Source organism: Macadamia integrifolia, unplaced genomic scaffold, assembly GCF_013358625.1.
Source record: "Macadamia integrifolia cultivar HAES 741 unplaced genomic scaffold, SCU_Mint_v3 scaffold1765, whole genome shotgun sequence".
In the NCBI taxonomy this organism is placed as follows: domain Eukaryota; kingdom Viridiplantae; phylum Streptophyta; class Magnoliopsida; order Proteales; family Proteaceae; genus Macadamia; species Macadamia integrifolia.
Window position 1 is genome coordinate 90,863 of NW_024868344.1, and position 24,102 is coordinate 114,964.

General features: G+C 38.7%; 1 protein-coding gene across 2 annotated transcripts in view; it reads right to left on the bottom strand.

The window, feature by feature from the left end:
* LOC122064796 (DNA topoisomerase 1) overlaps positions 1–19,115 on the bottom strand; it is a 57,854-nt gene extending 38,739 nt beyond the window's left edge. Inside the window, exons 1-7 of one of the 2 annotated variants that reach the window (XM_042628544.1) lie at positions 18,961–19,115; positions 18,739–18,828; positions 17,301–18,146; positions 16,639–17,138; positions 12,800–13,451; positions 9,812–9,898; positions 2,080–2,126 (exon numbers count right to left, since the gene is read on the bottom strand). In XM_042628544.1, the coding sequence (XP_042484478.1) occupies positions 2,080–2,126; positions 9,812–9,898; positions 12,800–13,451; positions 16,639–17,138; positions 17,301–18,146; positions 18,739–18,828; positions 18,961–18,990 (2,252 nt within the window). In that variant the 5' untranslated portion in view covers positions 18,991–19,115. Of the gene's footprint in view, positions 1–2,079; positions 2,127–9,811; positions 9,899–12,799; positions 13,452–16,638; positions 17,139–17,290; positions 18,147–18,738; positions 18,829–18,960 lie in introns of both variants that reach the window. The other variant, XM_042628545.1, reaches the window with a different exon arrangement.
* Between the last annotated feature and the right edge of the window lie 4,987 nt (positions 19,116–24,102).

A 24,102-nucleotide genomic window follows, 5' to 3' on the forward strand; every position in this document is an offset into this window, starting at 1 on the left:
TTTTTGTCTTCTTTTCTTTATATTTATAATTTTGTTTCATAATTATGTGTTTATATTATATGTTAATATGTTATGATGATTGATGATTGATGATTGATGATTGATGAAGATGAACTTAGTTTATTCACTTTATTGATTTGTTTTCTTGATGAATATCTTACATTGGTATGAATATGAACCTTTAATATTTATTTAACATATGAGTAATAGGATTCAACTAGGATTTGAGCCAAATAGATTGGTTTTATAAAAAAAATTACACAGGAACGCTTTAGTCGATAAGGCAACGCTTTATGCCCGTCTTATCACTAAGGCGCTCCGAAAGACCCTCAAACACCTCCGTCGCCTTACCACCTAAAAAACTATGGTTTCACGGTCGTGTGTGTGGTGCAAGGCTGGTGGCCGCCTCCACCTCCTCCTCTTCTCTTCTTTCTTGCTCCTCCCTGTGTTTAAAACCTACTCTTTCAGGTACGATTCCTCCATTTCCAAATTTGGTTCCTTCCTTAATCCCATCCGTACTCCTAGTCCTTCTTACTTGTTCTCTTCCTTCTATATCTTTATTTTCGATTACTGTCTCTCTTCGTTTGTTGGCAGTACTGCTGAAGCAGAAAAGATCCGCATACCCATAATAACAGCCCTGTTAATCTAAGATTTTAGAATTAGACTGCCATCCCTTGGGCCATTCAAATCCCAGAATCTCAGCCCCTAAGAACTCCTTATCTGTGAGATATCGATCTAACATTAAACCTGGTTTTGAAGCCAGCGCCTGGTCTGATTGCGGTAGCTGGTTCCCATGTTAATGGTTGATTATTGGGGCTAGAATTTGTTGGATTGAGTAGAGTCAGGTACAGCAATCCCTCCCTTTGAGTTTCATGCCGCTCCATGTTCAAATGAGAGAGATTTCTCTCTTGGGTTGAATCTCAGTTACGTTGATTTGGGTATTCCATTATGGGTGGTTGAAGAATGTAGTGACAATGTTTTGATTGTCGCCATATATCCCCACTTCCACAATTGCCCTCCCCTTTGTCTTTATCTCCATTTGTCCCTTTAATTTATTTCCTTCCAAGTCTATCCTCAGTCCATAATTCAAATCCTTTTTGTATCCTCCTTGGTACCAAATAACCTTTTAAGTAATGGTTATTGACCGTCCTGTCAATCCCCCTTGGTAAACTTCAATATATTTACAGAATTTCCATTACTTATCATATTTGAGTTATCTAACACTGGGGAGGGCCCATGACAAACCCAAATAGGGCTTCTGCCCCCCAGGATCGCACCTAAAAGAGGGGCAAAATTTATGATTTCTTAAAGTTCTTCGATGAGGGATAAAAATGTTTGTGACATTTCAGGAAGTCGATAGACAGATCTGAAGTCTGAACCGCCCATTTTCATGGTCTTTCTTATCCAAAACGTCTGTTCCAGCTCAGAGTTAGGAGAATTGCATAGTAATGGCTAGAGTATATGCATGGACAAACACAGGATACATGCCAATACACAGGGGTATGAATTAGTATCTGAAATTTGACACATGGTTAATCTAGACCATGTCATCTCTATACTGGATTCATAATCTGTTCATGGCAGAATAGATGTCTTGTGATCATGGTTCTAAATCTCGGGTTTCTGTGATTTGGGCCAAAATTTGCGAGATTTATACCGAAATTTGCAACCCAAATACCTGGTTTCATCTCGGGTTGGGTCGAAACCACCGAAATATGCAAAATTTCGGTCAAAATTGATTTAGAACTACGCTTCTGATGTTTGGAAACTTGACAGACCCTTGTGACAGTAATACTTAGTCAATGACAAGTCTTAGCTGATTTGCACGTATTACGTTGAACTAGAAAGGTATATGAATTTAAACGATCATATGAATTCATAAATAACTTTGAAAAGCAAGGGAATCATGAAGAATAAGATTCTACTTGTATAAAACCATAAATAAGTTCTGGAAAGTGAGGGAAACGCTAATTTTCCTTACAACACATTGATAACAAAACATAAACATCATAGACAGCCTCCAGAAAACAAAATTATGTGCATGCATATATCCATGGATGCAGAATGTCCTTTACTGACCTTTCCATGACCATGGAATGTATGTCCTCTGCAGCTTCATTGGAAACCTTAAATCAAATATGGGAAAAGAGAGCATATTAAACGATAACAGTTCAAGTAGATAATAAAAAATAATATAACAATGTGTATATGTTCTATAAATAAATACTTAAATGAGTTCACTTGTAAAACTTAATATCACAAAAAAATGTGAGAAGCTGATCCTGATAATATTAAAGGGATGTAAACATAAACCAATTTGAACCATTTGTACCGGATGTAGTTGATTACATGGTTCAAGATTTTGACTATTTCGACTGAAATTTTGACCATTTCGACCATATTGAACCAATCCAAGACGAAATTACATGGTACATTATAAAGTCACAAGGTTTCAATTGGTTTCAAGTGGTATTGACCCATTTCCACCGATATTTCCCAGAAATCGCCTGGTTTGCCTATAAAATGACTTATTCCATGGGAAACAAGCTCATTTTTGCACATTTCGACCTACTCTCCCATATTTCGAATGTTTCTCTTGGGAAGACTGGATTGAAGCAAAAAAAAAAAAATTCTCTATCTTTGATTCTAGTCAACATATTTTGCACAACCAAAGGAAATCCACTACATAAAGAAGAGTACTTTGAGCAAAAAAAGTAAACTTCCCCCCCCCCTTTTTTTCTTTGCACAATGTAGTTGTAAACATAGTAGAATGCTTTCAATTTTTATACGTTAGTTAGAATGACCCGATCTATACATTGGTTGTGTGTCGAAATTATTTGTTTTAATCATGTTTATCAATTCCCAATATGTAATTTATATGTAAACTTAGACTAGTGTACAGCTTAACTCAGCGTACACTAGCAAACTTGGGTGGACACCACAAGTAAGCTTTTAGGTGTTTATGAACTAATCCATGGAATAAGTTAGAAATGTCAAAAATAGGATGTACACAAAAGATCAGACAAAAAAAAAACACATATTTGGGGGTCAAAACCATGGTTTCCACCAAGCCAGGAAAAAATCAATGGTTTACTTGAAATTTCAGTTGAAATGGTCAAAACCCGATATTTAGAACCTTGGTTGATTATTATAATGGCCAAAGCTCATATCAACCATTAATAGCTAAGGAGAATGTAAAAACCCATTTATATGTACTCAAAGTTGACATGCATTGCATCAAAACCCATATTTTTTACAGTTACAGTAACCAACAAGTAGACATGCAAGGGCATGCCGCACATGTGGATACACCAAACAAGTTATGATTTGATCCCAAAAGAACAATGGTTATACAAAAATTGAATTTCTTATTGAAGATTTGTTAAATAATAATGTTTAAAAAAAAAAGAGTAGAGGGAAGTTGAACCACCACCAAACCTCCACAATATTCGGAAATGGTAGTCAAATCTCAAAGTTGCTAATGATAATCCCATCAAAGTTTGAGCTCAATGAACAAGCAAGGCAAACTACCACAAAATTATGGAGAAAATTCTTCTCTAATCAAATTTCAAAGAACCTTTGCCAACAGGCAGAGAGATCTGGTCATACATGGATCATGACATACATAAATTAACTAAAGATATTTTTTCGAATAAGTAAAGAGAACATAACAGCATTCGGAATAACATTTAGAATGACGCTGTTGTTCTTTTCCTTTTCAAAATAAGAAAGAGGGAAAATGGAATAATATTTAAAAACAGATTAAAGTTTGAAATAGCAGGAAAAAATAGAAGATGCTCCTACAATCAAGACATATTCTTTCCTTTTGTGAGTTTTCATTGTTAGAAATTATGCTAAGGGTGGTTTGGGAACTAGTTACGTCACTAGTTATGTTATATTGTAACTCTTAATTTTCCCCTTTTACCTCCCTAGGGAGGTGTATGTGTAATTACTTGTAATCTATTAGTAAAGTAATATATATGTGTTAGAGAGGCAATACTCTCAATACACATTCTACTATCATTCTTCTCCTTCTTCTTCCTCTCTGACCCTATCATTTTCCTCTTCTTCTTCTCTCTTTCTCCATTGGTCAAGCACAATCCTTGCATTCTAACTTGGTATCAGAGCACAAGATCTTGGTTTGAGAGTTGGATTACAAGTTTCCTACTTCTATTTCCTCACTTTGAAACTCCAGGTTACAAAAGGGTTCCAAGGAAGAGATCATTATGTGAAAAACTTGAAGAACTTATGAGATGAGCTTGAAAGAGGGTCAAAGCAAACCCAAGAAGAGTTTTTATGTAAAGAATTAGAAGGATTGAAGCTGTTTGGAGTTCACAGCAACAAAATCCAGCAAAACCATGATTACAGCCAGCTTCACTTTGGGAACCCTCTTTCTCTCTCATCCTGCAGCCATTGGAGATGAGGTATACCTCATTTGGATCGCCCAAGGCTCCTCTACCAGACTGCTAAGCTCTCGTTCCTAGGAAGATAGAGGTATGAGCTCACAGCCCCTTTCTCTACTGATTTACAGTTATCGCTTCCCCTGTTTTTTCCCTTGCTGGCTTCCAAAGTGCAATTTATGGTGGATTCCAACTATATTGGGTTGTGCAATGTATTGGTTGGGTCTCTTGAAGTGTTATAACATAACTTCTTTCTCTTAATGTGTGCCTTGATCTGGATTTTCTTTGGTATTGTGTTTTTTCCCTTTGTGGGATTTATCTCTGAGTATTTGGGAAGAAAAATATGGGTAGATTGTGTACTCCCCATCTTGTGTGTGACTCCTCATCTATAATTTGTCTAAAGATAGTGGACTCGGAGCCCTCTTTGCCGATGTTTCAGCCAGCGTATCGAGTATTGCTCCTCCTACTCCTATGGCTTATGATAGCCCAAATACTCAAATCTCTATTGTGAAGTTGGACAACACCAGCAATTTGGATTGGGCTCATTCTGTGAAGTTTTCCTTCCAAAGTAGGGTAAAACTAAAGTATGTTATAGGTACCATTATAGCTCCTAACCCAAGTGACCCTTCATATCCAAAATGGGAGACTGAGAAAACTCCAGTGTTATGACTTGACTGATATTCTCTATGAAACCTGAGATTGGAAGAAGGTTCATGAGAAAAGAGACTGCAAAGGACATTTGGGACAGCGTCACCAAAACTTTTGATCATGTGGGTGACTCAACTAAGGTTTATCAACTACTCCAAAAGGTCATTACCATGAACCAAGGAGGTACGAGCAATTCTGAATACTACAACACAGTCATTAGTCTCTGGGAAGAGTATAATAACTATAGGGACCTTCAATTGTCCAATCCTAAGGATTAAGCTAAGGTTTACCGAACATTTGAAAAAAAGTGTGTTCTTATCTTGCTTGGTGGTTTAAATCCAGAGTTTGAGCCAATCTGGATACAAATCTTGGGCCGGTCTCCTCTTCCATCTCTTGATGAAGTGTGTAGCTATCTGCAGAGTGAGGAGAGTCAAGAGACTAGGAGGGTGGCCATGGAAGCTACACCCCCTCTTGAGCTGTCAACTCTTACTACTAGCTCTCAGAGAGATTGGAGTGGTGGTGGCGGCAAAGGTTAAGGGCCACCTCGTGGAGATGACAGACGATGTGATCATTGTGGGAAATCTCGGCACATCAAAGAGAGATGTTGGGTTCTTCATGGCCGTCCCCCTAGTACGCATGGTGGATCTAGTGGTGCACGTGGTGGTTGTAGAGGGGGAGCTAGAGCCTAATGTTCAGACTAAGACTGATACTACAGGGTCTACTCCTAGCATACAGGCTGAGCACAGCTCCCTTACTAAGGAGGATATTGCCGCATTCTGTATGGTCATGTCTCAGCTGGGGGGCTCATCATCCTCTTCACTTATAGTGCCAGATTCCTTAGCTTTAGCCTTGCAGGTTTCCTCATCTGCTCCTATAGCTCGATCTTAGGTTATTAATTATGGTGCTATGGATCATATGACTGGTACGTCCCATTATTATGATTCTTACTCTATTTGTTTCGATAAGGATAAGGTCAGGGTAGATGTTGGCTCTCTTTCCTACATTTCTAGTAAGGGTAGCATTCTTGTTTCTTCCTCCATTTCAATTGACTCTGTTCTTCATGTTCCTAGCGTTGTCACTAATCTTTTATCTATGAGTCACTTAACAAAATCCTTAAATTGTTGTCACTTTTTTTCCTTCTCATTGTCTCTTTCAGGATTTGGTGACGAAGAGGATTATTGGCAGTAGGTATGAGGAGAAAGGGCTCTACTTACTTGAACCTCAATCATCTTTTTTGGCTAGAGCTCAATCCTATGTGTGTGGACGTACTAACAGTAGTTCTGTGGATTCTGTGATGTTGTGGCACTAACGTTTATAACATCCCTCTTTTGTTATTATGAGGAAACAATTACCTCATTTATTTACTTCGTTTTTCTTAGTTCCCATGTCTTTCCTTGTGAACCATGTATTTTTGCCAAACATTGTCGTTCTTCTTATCCTTATCATGGTAATAGATCTACTGTTCCTTTTCACATTGTGCACTATGATGTTATGGGGCCTTCTACTACTACTTCTTTACTTGGTTATTGCTACTTTGTTTCATTTGTTGATGATTTTTCCGTGCTACTTGGACTATTCTGATGGAGCATAAGAGTGATGTGTATGATGCCTTTAAAAATTTTTATCATATGCTATGTACACAGTTTGACACCAAGATTAAGATTGTTCGTTCTGACAAAGGAGGGGAGTATATATATGGTGGTCCTCAATACTTTTTTACGGATAATGGCATTATCCATCAGCTGGCTTGTGTTGTCACACCCAAACAAAATGAGGTAGCTGAGAGGAAAAATCATCATTTCATGGAAGTCAGTATGAGTCTTATCTTTGGCATGCGTGTTTCTAAAATTTTTTGGTCTGATGCTCTCCTTATTGCTATTTTTTAATCAACCATACGCTAACAAAACTTTTTGGTTCCAAAACTCCTTTGGACACCTTGTCTCCTCAGTCTTCTTCTTTCTCTCTTCCCCCCAAAGTGTTTGGGTGTATCTGTTTTCCCTTTTTACCTCCCTAATGTAATTACTTGTAATCTATTAGTGAAGTAATATATATATATATGTGTTAGAGAGGCATTATTCTCAACACACATTCTACCATTGTTCTTCTCCTCCTTCTTCTTCTTCTCCAACCCTATCCTTTTCCTCTTCTTCTTCTCTCTTTCTCCCTTAGTTAATCACAATCCTTGCATTCTAACTTTCATATAACTCTTAGTGTAAGGCAAAGTACAATTACCCGCAAATGCAGATGGAGGATTAAAGATTCTTACATCAGTGAACAAAATTACAACACCCCACCACACTCCAAATCAGCGAGTAAAAGGAGTGTCCCCTTCCCCCTTTTTTTTCGACCTCTCTCCTCCGTGCACTCTCGATCAAGGTTCGAAATCTCGTTTCGTTTTAGTGTTTCGGTGGGTTCAGAAACTGAAGTTTTGTTTCGGCGAAATTTCGGCCGAAATGGTGTATTTTTTTTGTTTGTTTCGGTTGACTGTTTCGGTGGTCAAACGGCCATATTTTGACCTGAAACTTGGTGGGTAACTTATTTTAAGGTTAATAAACATGCTTAGAACATTAAAATGCAAAAATATTAGGACATGACATTGTTTTAGAGTTGCACCTTTGTTTGGCAACAACCATCCAACTATTCTGAAAATTTTACCTGGTTTTAGAGAAAGAACTTTATCTTTCCTAAGCTTTGAATGTGGAGATCTTGTAGGAGTACAATGGAAGTCAAAATGTGTGATGATGTGGCTAATTAGAGGCTTGTTGGAGACTTGGAGTGTTTTTCCTTCAAAATATGCAAATGAAACTATAGTTGTCAAAGCGACGCCTTGGCGACGACTAGGCGTCCAGGCGGTTTGCCTGGGGCCTAGGCGACAGCCGCCTTGTTGCACTGCATGTCGCCTTGTGTTTCGGCACTTATTTATGCCAAATATCATTCAAGTAATTTACTTAAGATATTATTCATTAATAAGCAAATACCCCCTATTTGAATCCAATAAAAATAGTTTAAAAATCAAATTCCAAAATGATAAAAAGTCAACCCCCCAGTCCAAGAACAAAAACTGGATTTTGGTTATAGGGACGATTTTCAACTTTTAAATGCTAGGGTTTTTCTCAATTATGAAAATTTTATAAATTCTATCATGTTAAAACATTGCTAAAAACAAAAGTCCGGTAAAAAAATATTTTGTTTTGATATTCATAAAATTATTTTCATTCAGGCAATTTTAACAGTATTCGCGCACTTAAAAAAGTTTGACTGAAGCATAACTTTGTCATTGCAACTCAGATTTAAGTAATCTTAGACTTGTTAGAAAGCTGGTTTTATATTATAACTAATACAAAAAGTCTCATGTAAAAATAAAATCATTTGACTAGTCAAACTTATTATAGAATAAGAGTATTTCTCTAAATGTTGATTTTTTATAACTTAATATGACTTAATGTTAATTTTTTATGATTTGATGTGGCTAAATGTTGATTTTTAATGACTTGATGTGGCTTAATCTTGATTTTTTATGATACAAGGTATATATAACATACTAAATAATGTTAGAAAATAGGAAAAATATAAACTAACACTTGTTCGCCTAGTTCGCCTTAAGGCGGGCGCCTTCTTGCCTAAGCGCTTAGACAACCCTCCACCGTGTTGGTTCGCCTTGGCACCGTGACAACTATGAATAGAACCAAAACCACCGAGACAGGCGAGACAGTAGAAATTTCGACCGAAATACCGAAATTTCGACTGAGATATGGTATTTATAACACATGGAATGTACCAAGACAGGTGAGATACTGAAACAATATGAAAATTTCGACCTAAATATTGTACAAATGTTATTTCGGGCCTTGTTTCGTTTCGGCCAAAAAAACAAAAAAAACACCAAAATTTCGGTGAGATTTCGAACCATGCTCTCGATCTCTTAAACTGTGAATGCCATTTTGGGCTTATTTTTACCACACAATTGAAAGCCATTTTTTATCCTAACTCAAAAATCACAACAATCTTTGCTATTGTGTCGATCATAGTTGTCAAAGCACTAGGCGAACCAAGGCGGTCAAGGGGGATCAAAAATTAAGGCAACAGCAACCAGGCGCCTATCAAAAAAATTGCCAGGGACACCTAGGCAACGTTTTGACAACCTTGTTGTCGATGATATCACATAGTCTGTATTAAGTCATTCCCCTCATTTTTGAGGTCCATATGGTAGATCTGGGAAAAGGAAGTAAGAATAAATTGTCGGACTTCTGATCTGGAGAGGAGCCTTTCCAAAGTGAGATGCCCCTAGTCTCTTTGTATTTAGTGAGGAATAAAAGAGAGGATAGTTCAGGAATGTGTTAGTGTCAGAAGGTGGGTTGCTGATCCTTGATAGGCAATGGGAAATTTCAAGTAAAACATCTCAGTTGGCTTATATTCCTCCACTGGATGCAGAGAGTCCATCCTGCCTGGATCTTTCACTAGGCCCTTTTCCGCATAAGTTAATTTGGAAGCTTCAGATACCGCCAAAGTACAAATTCTTAACATGCAAAAGTGTGTTTCTGAGGCTTATTGTATGACTTTATGGTCTTTTAGCAAAATCTTACATATCTAAAAAAAAATTACAATATGACATTAAATTCATTACACTAGACTAAGACGAAAAGAAGATAAAGCTAATATGCTTAATGGCTTGAAAAGTTTAAAGAAAAACTTAATGTACATTACTGAAAGTTGAATAAAATCCACACTAAAAGGAGGCTTCATGCAGCCAAAGTGATACCTACGTGGAGACCATCTGTCCGCATGTATGTTATCAATCCTGTTGCCTGCTCATTCGATAGTTTAACTCCCTCGTATAGCTTCTGGGCAAGCTGAATTACATAGAAAAACAGGTTCCATGAGATAGGTGACAATGAAACATTATACAATAAATTTTAGGAAAATTAATAGCAGGTAACAAATAGATTCGGGCCTTGAAGCCCACAGAAAAGCCACCGATGATTAATTCTTCGGGTGATTTGCTAGTTTGACATCGTTATGATGATGTGGAGCCCATGTGAAACTTATAGCTTCTTACTAGCGTAAAATGTTTCATTAGCAAGGATAGGAACCAGCAAACCCTCAAAAGCTACACATATTTACAGCCTGCAACAGACTATAGAAAGTAGCTTTGCCTATTGCATGCATGCTATATATTCTCCACTTTAAATTTCTTTAATTGAGAAACCCAAGAAAGTAAAGTTCCTTTTCACTTGCAACTTCTTTTCAAACTGCTTCTGACCTGATTTTCAAAATCTTATTGCTCCTTCATGCCAGATGGTCCAATAAACAGCCTCTGTGTGATCAATCAATAGCCATACTCCTTCAACCTTTTGTAAGCGTTTCTTCTAATCAAATGTTGCAGCACCTCTTCAGAGGATCAATGCCTGTTCCAACTCACCCAAGACGATATCCCATCTGTCACAAATGCATGACTTGAACAGCACCTGCTGTACAGTTTCTCATCTCTAAGACAGGAAAACAAGCATTTGCGACATGTCCCATCCCAATCGAGCGTTGATATATTTTTTTTTTTTTTTTTTTGGGGGGGGGGGGGGGGGCAAAAATAAATAAATAATAATCAAGTGATTCATGGTTACAATCATAGTTAGCAAAAAAAGGGCGCCTTGGTTTTTTTTCCCCCTCGACCGACTTGGGTCGCTTTGCGCCTTGACAACTATGGTTACAATTTTATCCAATGCTGCTGTCAACATAAAGAACTTAACCTTTTAAGGGCTCCTTTACCCAGTTGGCCTCCTTGAGAAAATTATTTTGAAGTCTCAAGAAGGACCTCTAGGGAGGCTTCACTGTGTTCTTTCCTGAGTTCCCAAAAGTCCAGAACCTCAATATTCATTCTGTCTGTACTCTGTTTTACCTAACAGATTGAGCAGCCTAGCTACATCATCCACCTCCAAATCTTTGACTACACATAAAAGGGCAATGGTCCTGAAGGTACATAATTAACAACCTTAGCATCTTTACTTACTGCCCAGCTGCAGATCTGAGTGAACTGTTCCACTAGTGAACTATTACAACACCATGTCATTTTTATCTTCTCCATTGCTGCTTCTTTTCTGATATGCAGAACGAACACATCAATAAATTTAATTACAGCACAGTTCTAAAATCCATGTGTCAACTACAATCTTGTTCATTGGACATCCCATTTATGCCAACCATAACCTGTCTCTACAATTCTGAGGTTCTCAGAACCATCACACAGTGAAGGTTATATTCACATACAGATTGTGAGTACCTCTGTAGCCTCCATATTTCCAATTGACCAGATGGTGTATTTCAGAGACCCTCTCCACCACTCAAAAGAAAACCTCAATGCAACTTCTTCATCATGTCAGCAGCCGAAACTGGAATGTTAGCAGGTTACTCACTGGAACAGTCGTACGAATTAATGGATTACTAATAATAGTGTAGAGGCAATTCGATAATCTTGCAAAACTGAATGGATGGTTTGGCCAGACATTAGCATGGTTTTTTTATGTATTAGATCTTGTTAAATTCAAAGAGTCGCTCTAGGTGGGTGAGTAAAGCATTTGTTGCAGTTGGGGCAGACTACAAGTAATTAAGTACCCTCAAATGGATAGACTGGAGGCTATATGGGAGGCAATAGAATAGGCATCTAGCATGAGAAGTTTGATTGCTTAGCACGTGCAATAGTTTGATTGCTGCATGTTGCAGTTGGTTAGACCAAAGTAATTCAAGTATCCTCAAATGGATAGACTGGAGTCTATATGGGAGGCAATAGCATAGGATGACAATGAGGGAGTATCCTCTTTAATAAATAAAAAATATATGAAAGCTCTTCATTTCATAGGGTCGATAAAAGTTTGAAACTCCAGTGTGCTATTGATTGAAAAGTGCAATTTTTTATCAAGTTGATTGAGAAGTGTGATTGCTATAAGAGTTTTTCCATAAATCCTAAGAGTGATTGGTTATGTTCTAGTTTTTCTACTTCTGCAATTTTCAATTTCCACAATTTCTGCAATCATTTCTCCACTTAAAGCTCTTTATCATTATTATTATTCTCCTCAGAGCCTGCACTATTAGCCAATTGTGAATTCAAGAAATAAAATCAACCGAACATCCACAATTTTTCTTGGCCACCAATCAGATTCAATTTACAAATCTAAAATTAGGTCATCTATGCGGCACCTACTCATGTATCTCTGTCACAACACTTAAATGCACATATCTACACTTATTTTCAACCGCAAACCCAAATGGCAGCATCTCAAGTTTCAAGTGACTTCCCACAGGCCATCCCTTTTTTTCCCTTCTACACAGGATCTTATTTGTTGAAATTGTCTCAACAATGTCAAATCAGTCGGTGGGGAGTTCATTGGACTCATACATGACATATGGAAGGACATAATTTATTCAATTATAAGAACCTATAAAATTCAAAAATGAAGCCGACCAGTCCAACCAAATGTAAAGGACAATTATAAATATCCACCTTGGCATGTAGTATGCAAACATTAAACCTACATGGTTCAAATATCACTATAAAGTTTTTCAATGTACAATAGATCAAACATAAGATATTATTTTAGATAGAAATAACAAAATTAAAGAACCATTAGACTTCATCAGTCCCAAATAGAAGGGAAGAATAAAACCATCAGTCTCCATATATAAGACGAAAAACATGTCAATGAATGAAGGAAAAGTGGACAAATATGAGGGACGAAAAGAAAACTGAAATTGACCCTAACCTTCATAGTGTACGTGGCCGTGAAATGTAATTTGTTTGCAGCATCCTGCTGAAGAGTTGATGTTATGTATGGTGTAGGAGGATTTTTTCTTACTTGGCTCCTTTTAGAGCGCACCACTTCAAAATTTGATGAAGTGATCTTCTGTTCAATAGATTTCGCCTCGATATGTGAGCTGATTGACAGCTGCTCTAACTTCTTAGAATCAAAATGGGTCAAGTGTGATGTGAGAGAGGAGGCATTGTCCAAGGAACCAGGCTCCTTGTTAAATTCAACGTCAACAGTCCAATATTCATGTGGTTTAAATTCATCCATTTCCATTTCTCTATCACATATTAGAGCCAAAGCTGCTGATTGGACCCGCCCAGCAGATTGGCAAGCAGGCAATTTCCTCCACAACAATGGTGAAATGTTGAATCCAATCAAGTAATCAAGAGCACGACGTGCAAGGTAAGCATGAACCAAGTCCACATCAATGTCTCTTGGAGACTGCAGGGCACTTTTGATGGACGATTCGGTTATTTCATGAAACACAACCCTTGCTACAATGATTCTTTCATGCAAAGCATCCTGCTGTAGCAACATCTCCGAAATGTGCCAGGCTATTGCCTCTCCTTCACGGTCAGGATCAGATGCAAGGATAAGATTCTCTGCCCTGAAAATCCAACCAAACCAAAAGAAACAAGAACAGTCAGAACCAGAAACAAAACCCGATTTCAATGAAGAAATGAAGGCAAGTTATACTTGACTAATTTTCTTCACTAGATGGCATCCAGTTTTTCAGTCACTTGGAGGGATGACATAGAAGGTCCACAGACCTCCTGGGTCAACCATGCTATCTATACCCACATGTATTTCTGCTCCTTATCTCTGAGCAATTGGACTCTTCACCTAGAAATGCTAACCATTAATCAGGTATCAGACCATAAGCACCATCAAACCACAACTCTCACATAGTACAAAATCAAGAACAAAGAAAAATTACAGTGGATAATATCTCCACATCATAGGACAAATCACAAACTGCTTGGTTTACTCATCAACCAAGGGATTAGCCCACTATTAGCTATGTCTCCATGTCATAGGGAAAATCACAAACTGTGGACCATCCATATGGAACCACAAATAAAACCCAATAGAACGAGTTGGAGATTAGAGTTGGCGGAATTTTAGGGCCATCCACCCCTCTCAATATCCACCCTATTAAGGCAGCTAGTTGATAATTTCAATTGTTCAATTCGAACTGCCACCAAAAGGGAGCATTTTTTTGTCAACCTAATAATAGAGTATGTTGCAAACATGTAAAGCTCTTTTCAGTGGCAAAACATAGCTTGCCAGGTCATTTGTAGTTCTCTGTTAAGGAACTAAACCGTCAAAGTCACCTAGGAAGCCTCGTCCAACAATTAGTTGATCAACTCAACTATAGAAGGAATTTATCAAGCACTAAGGCAAAGTTCAGTGGGGAGAGGAGATTCTAACACAACAGAAATAAAATCTGTCAACCAGGGGGGACTACTTATTTATGATAACACAGCCTTGTGAATAGATGGTTATCTCAGGATTTCAGATCCTATGGAGGTCGGTGCGAGTGAATTCTGATTAGGCTAGTGTGAAACTCTTACGCAACCGGGGGAATATCTCGTTTTCTTGGGAACAGAGGGCCACTAATGCCTTAGCTGATGAGTTTGAAAGAAGGGGTTCATAGAGAGTTGATGTATATAGCTCCATTCCCAATTGTATGAAGTAAAACCAAGCTGGCTTTTTGTAATGGCCCAGCTTTGGACAGGTTGCATGTACTTTCATAAACGTGCAGCTTCTATAGTATCCCAAATAGCCCTTTTTTTTTCAATTGGCCAATGAAAACCTGTTACTTCATCAAGAAACAGTATAAAGGCAAAGTTTGTGGACGAATGCCAGGTGATGGACTCATCATTGGTCAATAAACTTGTAGCCAGTCAATGACCTACATGTTTCAGATGAGATAATAAATTATCATGTTGATGTATTTAGTTCCCAAAAGAGAGGTAAATAAATAAGTTTTGACCACCACAGCTCTTTAGGGCATTCGAGAAGCCCAAAAGTAAATGTTGAATTTACCACCTTAAGTTGGGAATCTTATACTAGTGATGCAAGATCATCAAGGCTCTCTCATTCTACCAATGTGATAAACACCTCAAGTTGGGCTGCTCGTACGATCACCTGATCATACAAGTCAGCATCCAACACCTGTCCCACTTTCTGCTATTACAAGAGTGAAGAGGAGTATATTTGGAAGCAAAAAGGGACAGGTGTTGGATGCTGATATGTACATGATGGAAGAGCATCAAGGATCTCTCACTTTGCTAAGGTGATAGACTTTTTTTCCCTGCCCCCCTTTTGGTCTGATATGCCCACACTTCAAAACGGAACACAGGTCAAGTTATGAGGCTTATGCCCCTCCAGACCTCCACATAGGCACAGAAGTCTTTATGAACACAAGTAAATCTTCTAATCACAAGGCTCAATTAAAGAGAAGATATATAACTATAGAAAGAAAATATAATAACAGAAACCATGCAACAATGCACAAATGAATCAAAGTTGAGCTGCATGGAATCACATGGAAATGAAGATTGGCTAATCTAGGCCACTTCAGAAATTTTCTTTTATGAATTAAGCTATCTTCTCCTGTGGATCAGAGTCTGGTTTATCTCAAATTCTGTTCTGAATCCATTTATGAAGGTTTTATTCGGAGGGGGAAGATATATAACTTCCATTCAGTTCATATTCTTCTCCAGCTAGTGCTAGGATTGCTTCAAGATGTTTTAACTTACTTATTTGTGTTATAGAAGTCGGTCACTATGTATTCCACTGCAATTCATAGAAGATGTAAGAGTTAAAACAAGGTGTAATAGGCACATCAGGAATATGTAATCAGATTTTTGAAATTTAAATGGAAGATAGAACGCATGATACTGTTCCAGCTGGGATCCTTTACCTAGCAGATTAATAAATAAATAAAACCAAAAACAAAAAAATAAAACCAAAATTAAACAAAATAATCAGCTACTAGCTGCAGCTAAGATAGTTTCAAGAGTTGTCTTATGATCCTGCTATGTTGCTACTGTATCAATTCCTTTCCAAATACCATTAAGTGTTCTTCAGTCAGATTACCAACTACAGGTCTGTTACCGGAATTTAGTTGCTTATTTCAAAATCTAGGTTTATATGCGTCTCCGGTTGTAAATTCTTCTTCATGTTCTTGAACTGATTACATGATCAAAATATCATTAGTGAACTCTTGCTAGAGATATTAACTTAAGTACAAAAGATTCTTCATTATCTGAAGCACCATGGAAAGCTTGATTCTGCTTGTACATTCTACTCAATTCATATCAATATCCACATCAAGTGTTCAGGATATTTTGGTTTTTTGATGGATGATTGGTTCAATTAACAAGGTGAGATTTCAAGTAATGTAATCCAGTACAGATAATTTCAATCTGCAAGAAAAGGATTTATATAGGTCAAATGTTACTAATAAATACTAATCAGACCAACATTTCAAAAAATTGAAGCACCGATAACTGAAAATTATGAACGCACAAATAGTCTATTTCGTGCATGTTTCGGTAAGCTTCTGGGCTTGGGCTTCTGCACTTCCAGAAGCCAGATTCTAAGGAGAAAATTTCGAGCTTCTCGTGTTCAGGCGGTCAAGATTTCAAGAAATAATTCCATCGAATCTGCCTTTCTGCTCCTAGAAGCTGGCTTTCAGAAGCCCAGGAGCAGAAGTCCCAGAAGCTTAAGCAAATATTCCTTCTAGTTTGTAAATCAATTAAAAGAAAAGGAGGTTCAGACGGTACCCGTTCAGCGCAACCTTAATACTCTTAAGATGAGTCCATGCAGCAGATGGAACCTCCCACACCATACTGAAATCATTGTCAGGTCGTACAGATCCTGACCTACCAGCCAAATCTCTCACATGACCATAGCTAGGAAGGACTTCAAACATATCCCCGAGGTAGCCCTGAATAACCTTTGCTTTTGTGAGGGACTCCACTACTACAACAGATTTCCCAGTGGGAGGGTATAACGGCTTCAATGTGCTCCCAAAAGGCCTAATCTTCCCCTCGTCTAACAATTTCTGAGCCTTTGGCGACTCACCGCTGGAGGAATCTTGCACAGGTCTGTTGCTTTTTCTCAAGGAGGCCTTGCTTGATTTTGTAATAGTATTTTTCTTCTGAGATTTACCAGTTTTAGTGGACTTCGCATTTGATTCCGACTTTGTGGACTTGTCGTCTGTGGAGCGAAGAGTGCTGACCACTGCCAATGGTGCCGCCTGGCTCTCCTCAGCTGGAAGATTCTGAAATACTTCAGTTCTAGTTAGTAGTAATTTATCAAATACAGCACCATAACCTGAGTCTTTAATAAAGGAAGATTCTGAAATACTTCAGTTCTAGTTAGTAATAATTTATCAAATACAGCTCCATAACCTGAGTCTTTAATAAAACCCACCAGTACTTACTTTTGAAGCAGTGGAGGATTGGGTGGCTTTGGCAGCATTTCGTTGCTCAACTAGTGTAGATTTTTTAGAGCCTTTAGCCTTAGTTCCAACAGAAGAGGAAATAGCGCCAGAAAGTTCACCACGTTTCTTACTTCTTGACTGTTGCATCTTTTGTCTTTCCGTATTAGCTTCTTGGTGTTTACTAGACCTTTTAGATGAAAAATTAACAGATGATCCTGCCTTCACATCCTGCAAGGCATCTTCAGTCACCTTCTCATCCAGCTTCACTGCATCCCTAATGTTAGCAGTTGTCTTGCTAGCATTAGAAGCACTCATTTTAAGAGCTCGGGAGGAATCTGAAGCTTGTATATTTCCATCATGACTTCTTCCATGAGCAACCAATGACTTTGTTCGCTTCGGCGGTTTGCGGACTTTCTTGTCAGGAAAATTATGAACTCCATTGTTTCCAACTCCCAAAGCCAGATTATCATTTCTATTAACTGAATTTCTTGACTCCTGGGGCTTCTCTATAGGATGAACTGAAGAAAAACCCCGACCAACATATTGACAAGAAGATGAATTTGATCCAAAATTCTTGTTTGAATACCTCAAGGTATTCATGGGATTAACAGTACAGGGAAATCCAACTCTAAACTGGGACTGGAAAGTATAGCTTGTACCATGTCTGAACCCATCGGAAAGGCTTCTGAAGATATAACGTTCCTGTTCAACCTTGAAGCTGAGATCTTTCAATTGATTAGCAGCAACCCTGCAAGATTCCCGCATTCTTCTGAATTTACTGCTGTCGCCACATAGTGTATATGGAAAACAAGTGCCTGGGTAGTTCCGAAATGGCCTACATTGTGGCTGCAAAACCAGTTCCAACACAACAAGAATGAAATTCTTACTGACTGATAATACTTCACTTTCATCCTGCTTCATATTACATGAATGAGAAGGAAGAAAGCATTTAATACTATTAGAAGCCAAGTCGAAATGATTTTGGTCAAATGGTTCATTCCAGAATAACCATTCAAAATATGACTAACAAATTCAACCCAAAAGGAAAATAACAAGAAAGTTTAACACCGAAAGGTAAGGGAGCCAATCCAGAAAGAGAACGGCACTTGGTTAAAGGTAAGGGAGGTAAAATCTGAATTCCACATTGATGAAATCAATAATGGCTTGCTATACATAGTAATAATGACACACTATAGCAACAAGTAGTAATCACAAGAAAAAGGAATCACAAGTTTAGAATCAAAGTCAAAACAGAGTTCGAAAGAGACAAGTGTAGGAAGGAGGGGGGAAGGATTTAGAGAGGGAGACTCCGGAGCTGTTCTGGTGGTCGCAGATACTAATTGCAACCAAACGATTTACCCACTACCCAAACGGGACATAAATACACCGAGAACAAATGGAAAATGAAAAATGAAAAAAAGACTTTGTTAAGCATTACCATAGATGGAAGCAGAGATGAACAGGTGAAGTTTCCGTGCAAGCAACCCATGGAGAATAACCTGTGCGGCTGAAGCGCCATTAAAGGATTCTGCAAGTCGCGTAGAAAGCCAAAAACCTCTAGAATTAGAAAAAAAAAAAAAAAAAAAAAAATTATATATATATACAAGGTAAGGGTAGTAGATGAATGCAAAGAGAAAACAAATGAAGAGAGAGCAATTACTGCTATGGGTTTGGATTTCTCAGCCAGCATTTGGATAACATTTTGCAGAGGAAGTCCTGGACTTCGCCACCAAAACAAAAAGTCGAAAAACCAACGGAACCGCCAAAAGTCTCTTGCTAGTTACTATGCTTACTAGGGCACTTTGGTTCTGAGTCTCTGACAAGCACGGAATTACGCACGTACCCCTTTCGACGAATTCTTCCTATTACGAGTTTCTAGATTTTTTTTGTTTTTTTTTTTTTTCTGGGGTGGGGGTGGGGGTGGGGTGGGGGTGGGGGGTGGGGGCGGGATGGGGTTGGGGGATTTAGAAAATGACACTGTAATTATTAAGATCGAATTTTCTTGAGCCACATTGAAGAGGAATCCCCCGACCGTGGGGTTTCAAAACGTGTTCAGGATGGTATTTTGGGAATAAACTAAAACTCTATATGGGTTTGTGAACTTTGAACTAGCACGGGGACCTTCCCGTGCAATGGAGGAAAAGTTTGTCTTTGTAATCAGGGCTGGGGATCACTACCTGCCACTTGATCGTGTGGCATATACCAATGTGGGGACTAACCAGGGAGGCACATAGGCCTCCAACCAGGTGGCAAGGTGGTCTTTTCGCCACTTCTTGTGTGTGAGTATGGGGGCACACAATCAAGTAGGGTTATTTCCCCTTTGTAATTATTATCAAGGGAAGTCTCTCTCTCTCTCTCTCTCTCTCTCTCATTGACAAAACAAATGGCAGATGTGTCTTCTCACAAAGAGAAGAGAGAGAGAGAGAGAGAGAGAATTCTTTTCTCCAATGACAACAACAATCATAACTTTACCCCAACTTAAATGGGGTCGGCTACATGGATCCGATATAAAAATAAGAAAATAAAGAAGCACAAAAGAGAGGTTAAAATAAAGAAAAATGGAGATAAAAGAAGAAGGCAAAGCAGTAGTCAAAGACACATCATAGGAACATCGATCCCCTATAAGGGATTTGCAACACGGGTCTTTGTCCTCCACAAAATTTTATCTAAAGTCATATTAGAATCGAGCCCTATCTTATGCATATCTTTTCATACCACCTTATCAATAGACATCTTAGGCCTACCCTTAGCTCTTCTAGCTCCATCTTTTCAATGTAGTCAACACTTAGAAACTCATAAACAACAATTTGAAGCTCACACTCAATGGCTAGATCATTAGCAAGGATTACTTGCAGATCTGATGAATTAAGCAATGTCATTGGGTTCCAAGATTGATCATTCCTTGACCAAAGGACCACTTCATGGTGCAGAATCCTCAAGCTACGGAAGCAAGAATACATGGGTTTTTCACATGGAGTAGTCCTCCTCCTTTCCATCCAGATCAATGAGGCTCGATTTCCCTAAATTCAACGGGGAAGATCCTTTTGGGTGGATTTTTGGGGTAGAACCAAGGATTAAAGTATCGGTATCGGTCGTCATATTGGTCGGCCAAAATTAAGATACGTATCGGAGGGTATCGTATCGTATCGGAGATACGCTAAAGATACGCACATAAATGGATGGGAAACATTTTTTTATACATTTTTGCATAAAAAATAGTTAAAAAAAGTTATATATAATATGTATTATGCATAAACAGTAAATTGAGAGTATCGCACTAAGAATCCAAGGTTTGTAATTGTCCTATAAATGTAAAATCCTTGTTCCCGACCTTGATTTTCACTTTAGTTAGAGAGAAAAATGGTTGGTAGCAACTTTGGAACAAAAACACCTCAAAAAATTGTGTTTTTCTAAAAAATTACCCATTTTGGTCATTTTATGACCGTATCGATACGTATCAGTGTGCATCGGTCGATACATATCGATACACACCGATACATACCGATACATACCGAAACGTACATTTCACTTCAATTTTGAATTTTTCATAGAGTATCGGTACGTATCGGTGCGTATCGGTGTGTATCGTAGGATACGTATCGATACATAAGGGTTTTAAAATTTTCATGTATCGTATCGGTATGTATCGTGCCGATGCCTACCGATACGGATACGTATCGGCCGATACGGCACGATACGCACCGATACTTTAAACCATGGGTAGAACAATTCTTTGAATTCTAAGGGCACCAATAAAGCTCTCCAGTTGCCAATTGCCTCTTTTCACATAGAAGGGAAAGCCCTGGAAATTGTATCAATGGATGAACAAACAATCCAGTTCCCTTATTGGCACAGTTTCATACATACATTGGAGGCATGATTTGGTCCAACAGAATATGAAGATCACCAAGGTTATTTAGCTAAAATTTTCCAAACATCTACTGTTCTTGATTATCAAATAAAATTTGAAGCATTAGCTAATAGGTGTCACAATCTTTCGACATCAATTTTAGTGAATTGTTTCATCTCTGGATTGAAACCAGAGGTTAGCTGTGAAGTGATGTCCTTTCGACCAACCACTCTACTTCAAACGATTGGATTAGCTAAACTCTAAGAAGCTAAGGTCAATGAATTAAAGAAGAGCTCTTAGAGGAAATTTGGGTCTAAAACTCCATTATTAGTTCTCCCTGCACCACCACCCAAGCCATTGCTACAATATTTAGCCATTGGATTGCCCCTTAAAAAAAAAAAAAAAAAAAAAAGAAAAAAAAAAGAACTTAGCCTTATTGAATTGCAGCAGCGTAGAGAAAAGGGCTTATGTTACAATTGTGACGAAAAATTTGATCCTGGCCACATGTGTAAGAGTAAACAACTTTTTCTTTTAATGGCGGATGAGGAGGAGGAGGAAGAAATGTGATACCCTAGTTTCTAAACCCGGTCTAATTTTCTGGTTGGTTTGATTTGGTCTTGCAGGACCTGAGAGCGAGCTGAGGCGAGTACCTTATGGAACATGATGGAAATTGTGACTCTGAACTCAGGTTGGCCAAATGAGTTGGAGTCAATGCCTAGTGAAGTCCGTGTGCCCAAGCCATGCACGTGCACGTATCATCGGGTCATGTACACACAATAAGGTATGTAGCCATATTTTATGTTAAGTACGTGTGTTGATCTATTACCAAGAGCGAAATATGTGTCGGGGGCCAAGCCCCATCGAAAGTCCCAATGTTTAGGCTAAATTTTAGGCGATTGGTGGGTGGTTATAGGTGGGTCGGACCCACCAGTGTGACCTACCACTCTGGTCATTAGATATTTTGACCCCACTATAAATAACATTTATTACCTTTCTTTCACCTCATTTATTGTTTTATACGGTGGGTGAGAAAAGTAAAGAAGAGAGAAAAAAGGAAGAAAGAGGAGAGAGGAAGGAAGAAGAAAATGAGGAAGAAGATGATCGTTGTGCATCGCCATGGTCAGATCTCTTGAATTCAACATCAGATTAGCGACCCTCATCTCGAGATCTACGATTTGAGGTGAGTAAAGTTTATATTCCTTAAACCCTTATGAAACCCTAAGTGAAACCCTTCGATTTGGTTGTTGGATCTTGTTATTATCTCTTGAGAATGTGAATCTAAGGTTTAATAAAATGTTGTTTATGAAGGATTTAGAGGAAGGCTTGCAAGATTTGTAAAGCATTTGTTGATCTCTTGAGCTAAAAAGAAGATTTGGGGTTTTGAGATGTTCTTGAGAAAAGAGGTAAGATCCACGCTTAAGACTTTGGATCGACCTTAGATCTAGGTTGTAATCATGGTTTGCAGCCTTAGATTTATGGAAAATGTGGTCGAATCGACTTGTACTGGTTTCTCCATGGTGGGATGAAGAATGGGAGAGAATAGCAAAATTTTGATTCTAACCAGTGGGTGCCTAGAAATGATCGAACACACCAATCCAGCATCCTCCTGTCCTCGGTAGGCTGCTGGCTCGATTGGAGAGCAAGACCGGTGGGTGACCTAGCCCGTCGGTCCAGACAGAGTTGTTGGCTCGATAGGCTAGCAAGACAAGTGGGCAACATAGCCCACCTCTCTTGGCCCGCTAGTCCAGGCAGAGTCCCTGGGTCGAGTGGCGAGTAAGGACTGGTGAGTGTCTTGCCTGTCGATTGACCCACCAATCCGACTTCTCAGGTTCCAATTGGGCCCAAATTTGTCGGGTAACCTTCACTTGTGATTTTAAACACATTAGGATCATCATACCTCATTATTATGACCCTAAAATGAGGCATACTAAATCCAACTCTTTTATGATAGATTATTCTAGGAACTCGCGTCATCGCACGTCGGGTCTCCCTCGTACTAAGGGTAATCTTCATATACAATTAGGTAAGTGGGAAGAGAACTTTGCATCATGTTATTTTGACTATAGACTAGCCATATCATCATATCATTATTGTGTAGACTAGTCATCCACTAGTGCTATTGTATGCATTGACATGTGCATTATGAAATTCAATTATGATTTGACATGCTGATATCTTTAATTGTTAAACACCTATTCTTGCTTGGTGATATGAGATGGACGACTTTAAACTATTGAATATGATGCTTTGCTAGACTAAATGTCGTAGTAGGCTTAGACACGAATGCATTGGCGGCCTGTGGAATGAGACGCGCTGGCACTATGCAGTCGTACTATCTCACATAGGAGCATGCGATTAGGAATGACATATCCCTGTGCTACAAACCTTCCCAGCAGGGGTTTAGGTGTTGGGTATATCACTGGGGGGATGCCTAAGGTTATGTACCAATGGTGGCAGTTAGAAGTACGCCTGGCTGATCATTAGGATTGTCGACAACTTTGGTGATATAACAAGAGGGTCAATCGTAATGCTTTTAAATTAATGCAGGGCAAGACCCATTTTTACTTTAAAGCAGGGCAAGTCCCATTTACTTTTTTGGTACCCATGGCTGGCCTACTCCGGCAACCCTATGGGCATATCGTGGGATAAGGTTTGATACGGCCAAATTGATTGCCCCATAGGGTAAGGACATGTGTCGCCCACCTAATAGAGGTTGCAAGGACTCTGACTCCGTCAACCGCATAAAGAGAATATTCCCCTTTGAAGGAGATAGGACGTATCCGAGTAGGACTCGAAAAGGAGAGGGTCGGAGAGGAGGAAAAAGGTAAGCATCAAAACCCACACCATTACTCCTATAAAAAAACTGTGCGGCCGAGCTCTAACTTGAGCGTCGGAGGACTAACCCCAAACAAAGCTCTGGGCCTCTACCTTCTATGCTTGTGCAGGATCAGC